General features: G+C 48.7%; 1 protein-coding gene across 2 annotated transcripts in view; it reads left to right on the top strand.

Annotated features, from left to right (window-relative positions):
• The first annotated feature begins 752 nt into the window (after positions 1-752).
• Positions 753-14,372, top strand: part of LOC115462769 (zinc finger protein 501-like) — a 32,421-nt gene continuing 18,801 nt past the window's right edge. For both annotated transcript variants that reach the window (XM_030192754.1, XM_030192755.1), the window contains exon 1: positions 753-997. In XM_030192754.1, coding sequence (XP_030048614.1) covers positions 965-997 — 33 coding nt within the window. In that variant the 5' untranslated portion in view covers positions 753-964. The remainder of the gene's footprint in view (positions 998-14,372) is intronic.

Below are 14,372 nucleotides of genomic sequence, written 5' to 3'. Positions count from 1 at the left end.
AACCGTAACCGCACGGACCAATCAGCGCCTGTCAATGAGAACATTTGCTTCCCATAGACCAACCAGAGACTCCGATATGCAACGGGAAGCGCATGGACCAATCACTGCCTTTCCTTCCGTCTAGCTGAGCAATCAGGGGCTCCGATGTACCTATCAAATGAGTTTAGTATAAGCTCTCCTGTCCTGCTACCGCTATCAACGACAAGTCCCGCCCCCCGAGGAGGTTGGGTTGAGATGGTGCTGCTACAATACACTTTTTTCTTTTCTTTTCTTTTTTATTATTGAAATGTCTTCATTGCCATCATACGAAAAAATGAAGGCGTTGCAAATAAGAAAACAAGGTCTAGAGCAGGGAGAAAACATTTTGAAAATAACCCTTTTCCCTTCCACAGACCCCCCCCTCTCCCTCTCCAACTGCAGTTAACATTCCTCTCCTAACACAAAGGATGCAAAAACCTAACAATTAATAAAACCTCACATGGTTGCTATTCTTTTCCTATCTGATTTGATAAAAAGGGCAACCTTCGAAAGCTAATCATAAAATGTATTAAGTTAGTCAAATTAAGAAAAAATCATCTTTTCTATGTTTTATTTTATTACTGTTGATTACCTTTTTGCATTCCGAAGGCAATAGTTTGTTCTGACCAATATGGCGGCAGAGCGGGAGGAATGGCTTCAGCTCATTGACGTCATAGTGGCTCCTCCTGTCATTAAACTTCGATTCTGACATGAACCGGAAGCAAAATATTTGCAGAAAGCCCGGAGTAATCCTGCAGCATTATTAATAAATTATAGCATTGGAATTATTCCCAGAATTGCGTGGGAAGGAAACATTTCCGCATAATCCCCAGAGAGACACCGCGGCAGGAGAGGGATTATTATCATTAATGGTGTTATTATTATTATTACTATTCTCTGTTTCTCCCGAGGCTGAAGACGGAGCCTGAGGCGACCGGAGGAGACAATGTGTGACCAGACTCAGCAGGAGGCTGTGCGGGTGAGGGGCTCGCTCTGACCGTCCGTCCGTCTGACTCGTATTATTTTATGTTTATACTTGGAAGATAAGAAAATAGAAAAAACTGCTTCTTATTTTCTTCATTTGGATCCTTTTTCCATCCTTTGAAAGATGCTCTTTTGGCTGTGATATTCTCTTTCATTTCATCCTCACTTTAATGTTCCCTTAGCTCTTGTTTGCCCTGTTTGTCTGGCCTAAGTACATAAGTAATGCCACACTGGGAAAAGAGCAAGGGTCCATCGAGCCCAGCATCCTGTCCACGACAGCGGCCAATGCAGGCCAAGGGCACCTGGCAAGTTTCCCAAACGTACAAACATTCTATACAGGGACTGTCTCTCAGATGTACAGCGCTGCGAACGTCTAGTAGCGCTATAGAAATGATAAGTAGTAGTAGGACAAACAAGAGATAAGGGAATATTAAAGTGAGGATGATAAGATAAGGGTTCTGAACAAGAGAGTAAGGGTTAGGAGTTAAAAGCAGCATCAAAAAGGTGGGCTTTTAGCTTAGACTTCAAGACGGCCAGAGATGGAGCTTGACGTACTGGCTCAGGAAGTCTATTCCAGGCATATGGTGCAGCAAGATAAAAGGAACGGAGTCTGGAGTTAGCAGTGGAGAAGAAGGGTGCAGATAAGAGAGATTTATTTATATTTATTTATTTATTTGTTATATTTCTACCCCACATTTTCCCACCTATTTGCAGGCTCAATGTGGCCTACATAGTACCATAGAGGCATTTGCCAATTTAGTTGATAACAAATACAAGAGGACATGAAATGAGATTGAAGGGGGGCAGACTCAAGAAAAATGTCAGGAAGTATTTTTTCACAGAGAGAGTAGTGGACGCTTGGAATGCCCTCCCACGGGAGGTGGTGGAAATGAAAACGGTAACGGAATTCAAACATGCGTGGGATAAGCATAAAGGAATCCGGTGCCGAAGGAATGGATCCTCAGGAGCTTAGTCAAGATCTGGAGGCGGGGCTGGTGGTTGGGAGGCGGGGATAGTGCTGGGCAATCTTATACGGTCTGTGCCAGAGCCGGTGGTTGGGAGGAGGGGCTGGTGGTTGGGAGGCGGGGATAGTGCTGGGCAAACTTATACGGTCTGTGCCCTGAAGAGCACAGGTACAAATCAAAGTAGGGTATACACAAAAAGCAGCAAATATGAGTTATCTTGTTGGGCAGACTGGATGGACTGTGCAGGTCTTTTTCTGCCGTCATCTACTATGTTACTGTGTAAGTTATGTTGTGTTCAGATGACGTAGGTGTGGATCAGGCGTCATATGATCAAAGGAAGTGAAGATTATAAATTGACTAGTACGATCATTAGTTATGCAGTGTTGCTGGGTGTGAGGATTTACGTTGGTCTGTGGGATAGACCTTTTTGAAGCGGTGAGTTTTTAGTGATTTCCAAGTGGTCATGAATTGTTCTCACAGCATTTGAGAGTCCATTCCATAGTTGTGCGCTTATGCTAGATGCGTAAGTTGTTTTATATGTTAGGCCTTTACAGTTTGGGTAATGTAGGTTTAGGTATGATCGTGATGATCCGATTCTATTTCTGGTTGGTAGAATCTTGCCTGACCAATTTCCTTCAATTCTTTGAAGGAGTAAACAAACATGTGGACAAAGGGGAGCCGATTGATATTGTGTATCTGGATTTTCAAAAGGCGTTTGACAAGGTACCTCATGAAAGGCTACAGAGGAAATTGGAGGGTCATGGGATAGGAGGAAATGTCCTATTGTGGATTAAAAACTGGTTAAAGGATAGGAAACAGAGAGTGGGGTTAAATGGGCAGTATTCACAATGGAGAAGGGTAGTTAGTGGGGTTCCTCAGGAGTCTGTGCTAGGACCGCTGCTTTTTAACATATTTATAAATGATTTAGAGATGGGAGTAACTAGCGAGGTAATTAAATTTGCTGATGACACAAAGTTATTCAAAGTCGTTAACTTGCGACAGGATTGTGAAAAATTACAGAAGGACCTTACGAGACTGAGACTGGGGCGGCTAAATGGCAGATGACGTTTAACGTGAGCAAGTGCAAGGTGATGCATGTGGGAAAAAAGAACCCGAATTATAGCTACGTCATGCAAGGTTCCACATTAGGAGTTACGGACTAAGAAAGGGGACTGGGTGTCGTCGTCGATAATACACTGAAACCTTCTGCTCAGTGTGCTGCTGCAGCTAAGAAAGCGAATAGAATGTAGGGTATTATTAGGAAAGGTATGGAAAACAGGTCGCCGCATCTCAAGAAAGATATAGTAGAATTGGAAAACGTGCAGTGAAGGGTGACTAAAATGATAGTGGGGATGGGACGACTTCCCTATGAAGAAAGACTAAGGAGGCTAGGGCTTTTCAGCTTGGAGAAGAGACGGCTGAGGGGGGACATGATAGAGGTATATAAAATAATGAGTGGAGTGGAACAAGTGGATGTGAAGCGTCTGTTCACGCTTTCCAAAAATACTAGGACTAGGGGGCATGCGATGAAACTACAGTGTAGTAAATTTAAAACAAATCTGAGACAATTTTTCTTCACCCAACGCGTAATTAAACTCTGGAATTCGTTGCCGGAGAACGTGGTGAAGGCGGTTAGCTTGGCAGAGTTTAAAAAGGGGTTAGACGGTTTCCTAAAGGACAAGTCCATAAACCGCTACTAAATGGACTTGGGAAAAACCCACAATTCCAGGAATAACATGCCAAGACCTGTCGCTTCTTCCTCTTCAACATCAGCAAAATTCGCCCTTTCCTCTCTGAGCACACCACACGAACTCTCGTCCACGCTCTCATTACCTCTCGCCTTGACTACTGCAACTTACTCCTCACCGGCCTCCCACTTAGCCATCTATCCCCCCTTCAATCTGTTCAGAACGCTGCCGCACGTCTTATATTCCGCCAGAACCGATATACTCATATCACCCCTCTCCTCAAGTCACTCCACTGGTTTCCGATCAGATACCGCATACAATTCAAGCTTCTCCTCCTTACCTACAAATTGTTAATATATGGCCTGGCTTTAAGGCTACCACTGGAATAGTGATGGCCAAAGCTATGCAGCCTAAAACAACTGAAAAAGTACTGACTAGGCCAAACAACAAGTAAATGATTTAATATTTGAGAATCTGAAAAAAGCAGGTCTGAACAATGAGTCCTGCCACAAATTGGTACAATTTTTAAATCAAATACAGCACTTGTAATGAAAGAATGATGGATCAGATGAATAAAATGGAGCTTATAATTTTTGTATAAAATAATACAGAGGTCATACAGAGTTCATAAGATGGTGTGAAAAGTATTGCGACAGGGAGATGTGAAACTGGCATCTCGACCGTGAGATGAGAAAAAGAACTTGTTCCCAAAACATGCTGATAAGACCGCGTGGGAAAGTATCATCTCAGAAATTGAGAGCAAGGTATCTCACCATTTACTTCTATGGAGAGGTTTGTGTATAAAAGAGGGGAGATTTTGCCTTAGTGTCGGAGTCTTCCCTAACGCTTCTCTCAGACGGTAGGGCCCTGTGCAGATGAACCCAGAATCTGTTTGATGTCTGTATTTGTACCAACTTGAAGACTTGTCTTTGGGTAAGAAATAAAATGTACCTATCTATCTAAACCTATCTCTGCCTCTATTTTTATTGATTCTATCTTCTCTTTACCTTACATTTATTTAGCCTACAAGGCAGATCACATACAAGTGACACTCAGTCTTTGGAGAAACTTAGACAGATTTTTAATAGGTCTTATATGGGAACATAAATGACCCAGAGTATACCTAGATCCAGAAAGACAGAAAGCAGTAGTTATGGGAATTAGTTTTCAATTACGGCTCCTAATGTCACCCCAGAACAGACCCCCTTGTGATTGGGTGACAATGGAGGTCAGAGAAACTATACAGAACCTGTTATATGAAATAAGTACCTTTAGTCCCCCGTGGGAAAGAGTCAGAAGGAGGTCTACAAGAGGGAGCATTTAAACAAAATGCACCCGGTCTGCGGCTCCTCACTACCTCTCTACTCTCATCTCCCCCTATGTTCCCGCCCGTAACCTCCGCTCACAGGACAAATCCCTCCTTTCAGTACCCTTCTCCACCACTGCCAACTCCAGGCTCCGCTCATTCTGCCTTGCCTCACCCTATGCCTGGAACAATCTTTCTCAACCCCTACGCCAAGCCCCCTCCCAACCCATCTTCAAATCTCTGCTTAAAACTCACCTCTTCAATGCTGCTTTCAGTACCTAACCTTTCGAGAAATATAGTATGCCCTATCAGATTGACTCTACACTTGTCTTTTAGATTGTACACTTGTCTCTAGATTGTACACCTGTCTTTTAGATTGTACACTTGTCTGTAGATTGTACACCTGTCTTTTAGATTGTAAGCTCCTTGAGCAGGGACTGTCCTTCCATGTTAAATTGTACAGCGCTGCGTAACCCTAGTAGCGCTTTAGAAATGTTAAGTAGTAGTAGTATAGAATGTTTGTACGTTTGGGAAGCTTGCCAGGTGCCCTTGGCCTGGATTGGCCGCTGTCATGGACAGGATGCTGGGCTCGATGGACCCTTGATCTTTTCCCAGTGTGGCATTACTTATGTACTTACGTACTATGAGGTCTATCGTAACCTGGGACTATGCTGTAGATAATCTTGTGGACCACAAGTGCAGAGTTCCCGGGGAGGAATGTAGGAAGAGATGAGAGTGGAGAGGTACTGAGGAGCTGCAGAGTGAATGCACTTATAAGTCAATAAGAGGAGTTTGAACTGTATGCAGAAACGGATAGGAGGAGTGGCCTAGTGGTTAGGGTGGTGGACCCTGGTCCTGGGGAACTGAGGAACTAAGTTCGATTCCCACTTCAGGCACAGGCAGCTCCTTGTGACTCTGGGCAAGTCACTTAACCCTCCATTGCCCCAGGTACCTGTATATAATATGTAAGCCGCATTGAGCCTGCCATGAGTGGGAAAGCGCGGGGTACAAATGTAATAAAAATAAAAAATAGGAAGCCAGTGAAGTGGCTTGAGGAGAGGGCTAATATGAGCATAACGGCACTGGCGGAATGCTCATATTAGCCCTCTCCTCAAGTGACTTCACTCCAGACACCAGCTCAAATTTGATCAAGTTATGGTCACAGTTTCCCAGCAGTGGAGGAGTAGCCTAGTGGTTAGTGCAACAGACTTTGATCCTGCGGAACTGGGTTCAGTTCCCACTGTAGCTCCTTGTGACACTGGCAAAGTCACTTAACCCTCCATTACCCCAGGTACCAAAACTTAGATTGTGAGCCCTCTAGGGCGCTGCCTATATCTAGTAGTCCTATAGAAATGATTAGTAGTAGTAGATCCAACACTGTTAGGCACCATGCCCTGCATTCCACTAAGAACTGGATCTAAAATAGTTCCCCTCTTGTCAGTTCTTGGACCAGTTACTCCAAGAAGCAGTCATTTATTACATTGAAGAATTTTACCTCCCTAGCACTCCTTGATGTAGCATTTATCCTGTGAATATTGGGGTAGTTGAAATCACCCATTATTATAATTTTGCCAAATTTGCCAGCTTTCCTGATTTCTTCATCCATCTGTTCTTTCTGTCCTGGCGGACGGTAGTATATCTCTACCAGTATACTCTTTCCCTTACACGTGGAATTTCTATCCACAAGGATTCCACACTGCTATCTACAGGGCTGCAAATTTGCCTTACTAGTAGAAGTTTGTTTCTGGAGGATGTAGTAACGGCGGTTAGCGTATCTGGCTTTAAAATAAAAAGGTTTCAACAATTTCCTTGAGGAAAAGTTCATACTCTGTTATTGAGATGGGCATGGGGGAAGCCACTGCTTCCCAGGGATTGGTAGCATGGAATGGTGCTATTGGGTTTCTGCTAGTTACTTATGACCTGGATTGGCCACAGCTAGGAGCAGGATATTGGGCTAGATGGACCATTAGTATAACCCAGTATAGCTATTCTTTATGTACGTTCACAGGATAAATCCCTCCTCTCAGTACCCTTCTCCACCACCACCAACTCCAGGCTCCGCTCATTCTGCCTCGCCTCACCCTATGCTTGGAACAACCTTCCTGAACCCTTACGCCAAGCCCCCTCCCTGCCCATCTTCAAGTCTTTGCTTAAAGCCCACCTCTTCAATGCTGCGTTCGGCACCTAACCCTTACCATTCATTGAATCCAGACTGCCCCAATTTGACTGCCCCTATCGGACCGACCGTTCACTTGTCTATTAGATTGTAAGCTCTTTGAGCAGGGACTGTCTCTCTTTGTTAAATTGTACAGCGCTGCGTAACCCTAGTAGCGCTCTAGAAATGTTAAGTAGTAGTAGTACTTACGTTTCATGTAGAATATTTATTTTGTTTGACTCAATTCTCTCTTTAGAGCAACGCCCCCTCTCCCAATTCAATTTGATCCTTTCTATCATTGTGATATAATTGTACCTGATAACACAGTGTTCCATTGATTGTCCTCCTGGCGCCAGGTCTCTGAGATGCCTATTATATCTACTTTCTCATTTAGTGTTATATATTGTAACTCTCCCATCTTATTTTTTTTGGCTTCTAGCACTTGTATATAGACACTTCAAATTGTGTTTTTTCCTTGCATCTACAAGCTTCTTTGAAGTTGATGGGGATAATTTGCATCCTTTATTCTGTTCTCCCATTAAACACTCGTGGCTTTCTTTCACCATTATTAAAACCTCTGTATTGGGATTCCCTAAAGATCCTGTTTCAGTAGTATCCTCAAAGGATACTCCACACCAAACCATGTGCTCCCGAGTGACTGTCTGCTTACCCCCCCCCCCCCCCCCCCCCCCCAATTTTCATTTAAAAGCTGCTTTTATCTCCTTTATAAATGTTAATGCCAGCAGCCTGGTTCCATCCCGGTTAAGGTGGAGCCCATCCTTTTGGAATGGGCTCCCCCTTCCCCAGAATGTTTTCCAGTTCCTAACAAATTTAAATCCCTCATCCTTGCACCATCATCTCAACCATACGTTGAGACTGCTGAGCTCTGCCTGCTTCTTGGGTCTTGTGCGTGGAATGGGGAGTGTTTCTGAAAATGCTACCGTGGAGGATCTGGATTTGAGCTTTCTACCTGTGCTTAAATTTGGCTTCCAGAACCTCCTTCCCACATTTTCCTGTGTCATTGGGTCCCACATGTATCAAGACAGCAGACTCCTCCCCAGCAGTATTTAAAATCTTATCTATGTGATGCCACCTTCGCACCAGGCAGGCAAGTGACCAGGTGATCATGATACCCACCAGCCACCCAGCTATCTACATGCCTAATGATCAAATCACCAACTACAACAGCTGTCTAACCTTTTTCTCCTAGGCAGAAGCTCCTGGAGACACATCCTCGGTGTGAAAGGATATTGCATCCCATGGTGGGCAAGTCCTACTGCAGCAGGGCGATTCTCTCATTCTAGGAGACCTCCCTCCTCCAGAGCAGCACAGGGGCTGCCAGATGGAAGTGGGACTTCTGTACAACTTTCCTGTAGGCCTCCTCTATGTATCTCTCTGTCTCCCTTAGGATGGGGTACTTCTGTTTTGCTGCTACAGTGTGATGATAAGGCAATGTACACTAATAGTTAAATAATTCGAACAGAATGCCATTATATTATAGGAAAGGAGGGAGGAGAGTTCCTCATGGAGACACAAGATTGCAAAGTCAGTGATTCCATATCATCAAGCTGATCAATCCATAGACTGGTGGGTTGTGTCCATCTACCAGCAGGTGGAGATAGAGAGCAAACTTTTGCCTCCCTATATGTGGTCATGTGCTGCCGGAAACTCCTCAGTATGTTCTCTATCTCAGCAGGTGGTGGTCACACACAGCAGCAGCTCTGGCTAGGCCTCCAAGCCTAATCCTTAGGTTTTGTTGAGGCCTGGGGTTGAGGGCTCTTTTGAGCAAGTGCAAACCTGGTGGTGCCAGGTCCCTCCTTTTCTCCCCCCTCCCGCTGGCTCCGTTTAAAAAAAAAAAAAATTTTAAACGTCCTTAAAGGCGTTTATTTCGACGTTTATTTAAACGTTCATTGCAGCTACTCACTGGGACACCAGTTCGTTACAGCTCGGAGCGGCAAGCAGGTAATTTTTACCTTTTTATAGCGGGCAGGGGGTTCCCCGATTCTTCTCCTCGTGGCATATGGCGTCGGAGGGCGAGGGCGCAAAGGGTCGCTCCCCGGATCGCTTGAGCGCTTCTAGAGGGGATGCGGGGGTCTTACAGCCTGATTCGCCCTTGTTGGGTGACAGTTTCGTGACCGATGAATGTCCCGGTCCTTCCTCCGGCGTGGCGGTTTTTCCCGCCATAAACGCCCATCCCCCGCTCCTCGCCTCCGCCATCTTGGCCGGCCACACGGCTCGGACGGCTTCTTCGGGGCCGCCCTTGAGGTTGGAGACATTAATGCCATGAACGCCCTTAATTTGGGCGAGGGCACAAAGCGGCTAAAGTAAGCGCCGCTCTTCCCGCGCGGCTCCTTCGCGGAGTGTCGCGCCGGACGCCATTTTGGATGCGCAGCATGTTTCTCCCCCGCTCTTGCGAGCGCCGGTTGAGGGTGCGTCTAGGGCTGTTGCCCAGGCTGCGGAAGTGCACAGTCTGGGGGGTTTCTCCCCCGAGTTTGTTTTGCTGCTGCATCAGGCTTTCCTCATGCACAACGCTGCCCCTGCTCCCTCTTCTGATAAAGAGGTTGAGGTTCCCAGAGGTAAACGCCCTCGGGTTGATTTCCAGGCCTTGGAGGACTGTGTCTCCTCCGATGTAGATGAGGGCAGCGTGTCTGAGGTCTCCCAACGGTCCTTTGCGGATTCCTTGGAGGAGACGGATCCCCGCTCGGATGGAGCGGATGACCCCTCTGCAGCGCGTTTAGCCCAGAGGATTTGCCCAACCTGTTAGTGCAGGCCATGGGCATTTTGAAGATTTCCTCTCCGGAGGACGTCTCTCCCTCAGCCCCTGTTGGCTCTGCCATTATGCTGGGGACGAAGCGCCCGCCTAGAACCTTCCACGTGCATGATGCCATGCACACCTTAATTTTGGCTCAATGGGATGTCCCGAAAGCGAGCCTCAAGGTGGCTAGGGCTATGTCCCGCCTCTATCCTTTACCTGAAAGTGAACGTGAGGCCTATCTGTGGCCTACTGTGGATTCTTTAATCACTGCGGTGACTAAGAAAACGGCTTTGCCGGTGGAAGGTGGCACGGCCCTAAAGGACGCCCAAGACAGAAGATTGGAGGCGGCCTTAAGGTCGTCCTTTGAGGCAACTGCTTTAAGTTTGCAGGCCTCGGTTTGCGGTTCCTATGTGGCCAGGGCGTGCCTGACTATGGTGCAGCGGGCTTCCCCCTCGGATCATTCCTTGAGGGTTGATTGGCCGGCCCTGGAATCGGGCCTAGCCTATTTGGCAGACTTGCTGTATGATGTCTTGAGAGCCTCAGCTAAAGGCATGGCTCAGACAGTCTCTGCGCGGCGGTGGCTTTGGCTGAAACATTGGTCTGCTGACCACGCCTCTAAATCCCGCCTGGCTAGATTGCCTTTTAAAGGCAAGCTGCTCTTTGGGGTCGAGCTGGACAAAATCGTGACCGATCTCGGCACGTCTAAGGGCAGAAGTTACCAGAGGTCAGGGCTCGGGCTAGTACTCGTCCCGGTACCTCCAGAGGACGGTTTCAGGAAGCCCGTCGGTACCGCCCGGGCAGGTCGGGCTCCTCTGCCCCCTCTTCCTTCAAGAGGTTTTTCTCCCCCAAGCAGCATTCATTTCGCAGAGACCGCCGTCCCGGAGGTGCTCCCTCCGGTCCTCCCCCAGGGTCTCGTACCCAGTGACGGGGCCTTGGTCCACGCCCCAGTGCAGATTGGAGGACGGCTGTCCTCGTTTCTGGGTGAGCGGACCACAGTAACTTCACAAGCTTGGGTGCTGGAAGTCATCAGAGACGGCTACAAGCTAGAGTTCTGCCGACCCTTAAGAGACGGGTTTGTACTCTCTCCCTGCAAGTCTCCGGTCAAAGCTGTGGCAGTGCAGCAGACCTTGGACAACCTGATCCGCCTGGGTGCGGTCGTTCCGGTGCCAAAAAATCAGATTGGCAAGGGACGTTACTCCATTTACTTTGTGGTACCAAAGAAAGGAGATTCTGTCCGGCCTATCCTCGACCTCAAAGGGGTCAATCGGGCCTTGAAAGTGGAGACTCTCCGCTCTGTTATAGCGGCAGTGAAGGCAGGAGAGTTCTTGGCTTCCTTGGGCATCTAGGAAGCGTACCTGCATATTCCCATCTGGCCTCCTCTCCAACGCTTTCTGCGTTTTACAGTCCTGAGACGACACTTCCAGTTCAGAGCCCTCCCTTTCGGGTTGGCTACTGCTCCGCGGACCTTTTCCAAAGTAATGGGGGTCATAGCGGCCTTCCTGCTAAAGGAAGAAGTACAAGTCCATCCTTATCTGGACGACTGGTTGATCCGAGCCCCCTCTTATGCAGAGTGCGGCAAGCTATGGACCGGGTAGTTGCTCTTTTGAGCTCCCTAGGATGGATCATCAACTGGAAGAAGAGCCAGCTGCGCCCGACTCAGTCCCTGGAGTATCTGGGAGTTCGATTCGACACCCAAGTGGGCAGAGTGTTCCTGCCAGACAATCGGATTGTCAAGCTTCAGGCTCAGGTGGACTAGTTCCTAGTAGCCTCTCCTATTCGGGCTTCGGACTACGTGCAGCTGTTGGGCTCTATGACGGCCACGATGGAAGTAGTGCCCTGAGCCAGGGCTCATATGAGACCACTACAGCTATCTCTGCTGTTGCGCTGGACTCCGATGTCGGAGGATTATGTTGTGCGCCTTCCCTTGGACCCAGCAGTGCGCAAGGCGCTGAGCTGGTGGACGCAGACAGTCAAGTTGTCTGCAGGAATGCCTCTGGTGACCCCGGAGTGGATTGTCGTCACGACAGACGCCTCTTTGATGGGCTGGGGAGCCCAATGCTTGGGAAGGACAGCGCAGGGGCTCTGGTCTCCTGCAGAGGCAAGTGGTCTATCAACCTCCTGGAACTCAGAGCCATTCGGTTGGTGTTTTTGGAGTTCATCCCGGTACTGGTGTTGAAGCCTGTACGGGTCCTGTCGGACAATGCCACGGCTGTGGCTTATATCAACCGCCAGGGAGGTACCAAGAGCGCCCCTCTAGCCAAGGAGGCTATGAGTCTATGCCAGTGGGCGGAAGCGAACCTGGAGCAGCTTTCAGCGGCCCACATTGCCGGAGTCATGAATGTCAAGGCGGACTTTCTCAGTCGCCATACCTTGGAGCCCGGAGAGTGGCAACTATCTGCTCAGGCGTTCTTGGACATCACGAAGCGCTGGGGCCAGCCGAGCCTAGATCTGTTGGCGTCATCGGCCAATTGCCAAGTGCCGCGCTTTTTCAGCAGAGGACGGGACCCTCGATCCCTGGGAGTAGATGCTCTTCTCCAACAGTGGCCGACACAAGAGCTTCTCTATGTGTTCCCGCCCTGGCCCATGTTGGGCAGGGTGCTAGACCGGGTGGCAAAGCATCCCGGCAGGGTAATCCTGGTGGGTCCGGATTGGCCCAGACGTCCCTGGTATGCGGACTTGATCAGGCTCTCAGTCGACGATCCTCTGCGGCTCTCAGTGGAGCAGGGCCTGTTACATCAGGGTCCCGTGGTGATGGAGGATCCCTCCCCCTTTGGTCTTACGGCCTGGCTATTGAGCGGCAGCGTCTGAGGAAGAAGGGCTTCTCAGACAAGGTCATTGCCACTATGCTAAGAGCGAGGAAGCGCTCTACTTCTACTGCTTACGCCAGGGTTTGGCGTATCTTTGCAGCGTGGTGTGAAGCAGGCTCACTTTCTCCCTTCACTGCTCCAATTTCTTCAGTGTTGGCGTTCCTGCAAGAAGGTCTGGAGAAAGGCCTGTCGCTCAGTTCCCTTAAAGTCCAGGTAGCGGCTCTGGCTTGCTTCAGGGGCCGCCTGAAGGGTGCTTCCCTGGCTTCGCAGCCAGATGTGGTGCGCTTTCTCAAGGGAGTTAATCACCTGCGCCCTCCTCTGCACTCAGTGGTGCCTGCGTGGAATCTCAACCTGGTGTTAAGAGCCTTGCAGAAGCCGCCTTTTGAATCCTTGTCGAGGGCATCTCTGAAAGACCTGACGTTGAAAGCAGTCTTTTTGGTGGCTATCACTTCAGCCAGAAGAGTTTCCGAGCTCCAGGCGCTCTCATGTCGAGAGCCTTTTCTGCAGTTCACTGAGCAGGAGTGACTATTCGCACAGTGCCTTCCTTCCTGCCCAAGATTGTTTCTCGCTTCCATGTGAATCAGCAGCTCTGTCTCCCTTCCTTTCGGAGGGAGGACTACCCAGAGGAGTACTCTGCTCTTAAATATCTGGATGTGAGACGAGTCATCATCAGATACTTGGAAGTGACCAATGATTTCCGGAAATCGGATCATCTGTTTGTCCTGTTTACAGGTCCTCGTAAGGGTCTGCAGGCTGCTAAGCCTACAGTGGCAAGATGGGTCAAGGAAGCCATTGCAGCGGCTTATGTGGCCGCAGGGAAGGTGCCGCCTATCCAGCTGAAGGCTCACTCCACGAGAGCTCAGGCGACCTCGATGGCAGAGGCCGGGTCCGTCTCCTTGGAAGAGATATGCAAGGCGGCAACTTGGGCTTCGGCTCATACATTCTCCAAGCATTACCGTTTGACTGTGGCTGCACGGGCGGAGGCCCGGTTTGGAGCTTCAGTGTTGAGGTCAGGGATTTCAATGTCCCGCCCTGGGTGAGTACTGCTTCGGTACATCCCACCAGTCTATGGATTGATCAGCTTGATGATATGGAAGGTAAAATTATGTATAATCATACCTGATAATTTTCTTTCCATTAATCATAGCTGATCAATCCATAGCCCCTCCCAGATATCTGTACTGTTTTTATTCTGGTTGCATTTCAGGTTCAAGTTTAGTCTTCAGTTTCTTCAGAAAGACTTCGTGTTCAAGTTTTTTCACTTGGATTCTTCAAGAGTTGAGACGAGTTTGTGTTACAGTGAGCTGCTGCATTCCTCTCCCCTCCGTTTTACGGGGCTGGATTGAGACATAAATTCTGCCGGCACTCCCTCCCGCTTCGTGCGGCTGTAGGGCAGCTTTGTACCCTTCCCGCTTCGGCGGTGTTAGGGTCAGTCAGCTCCTCCCGCGGTTGCGGTTGCAGGATAAGCCAGATCCCCCCGCATCGGCGGGTGTGGTGTCCCTCCCCCGCTCCGCGGGGATGAGCTGGACGGATTCCCCTCCCCCACTTGTGTGGGGATGAGCTGGGTTAATTCCCCTCCCCCGTTTCGGCGGTGGTGAGCTGGGCAGAGTGTCCCTTCGTGGGTGTAATTCTCTAAGTGCTGAGTCCTGCGGATGGAGCTTTGATATCGACATACTGAGGAGTTTCCGGCAGCA

Source organism: Microcaecilia unicolor, chromosome 2, assembly GCF_901765095.1.
Source record: "Microcaecilia unicolor chromosome 2, aMicUni1.1, whole genome shotgun sequence".
Classification (NCBI taxonomy): Eukaryota; Metazoa; Chordata; class Amphibia; order Gymnophiona; family Siphonopidae; genus Microcaecilia; species Microcaecilia unicolor.
The sequence above is the reverse complement of the archived record's forward strand: the minus strand, read 5'-3'. Positions and strand labels throughout refer to the sequence as shown.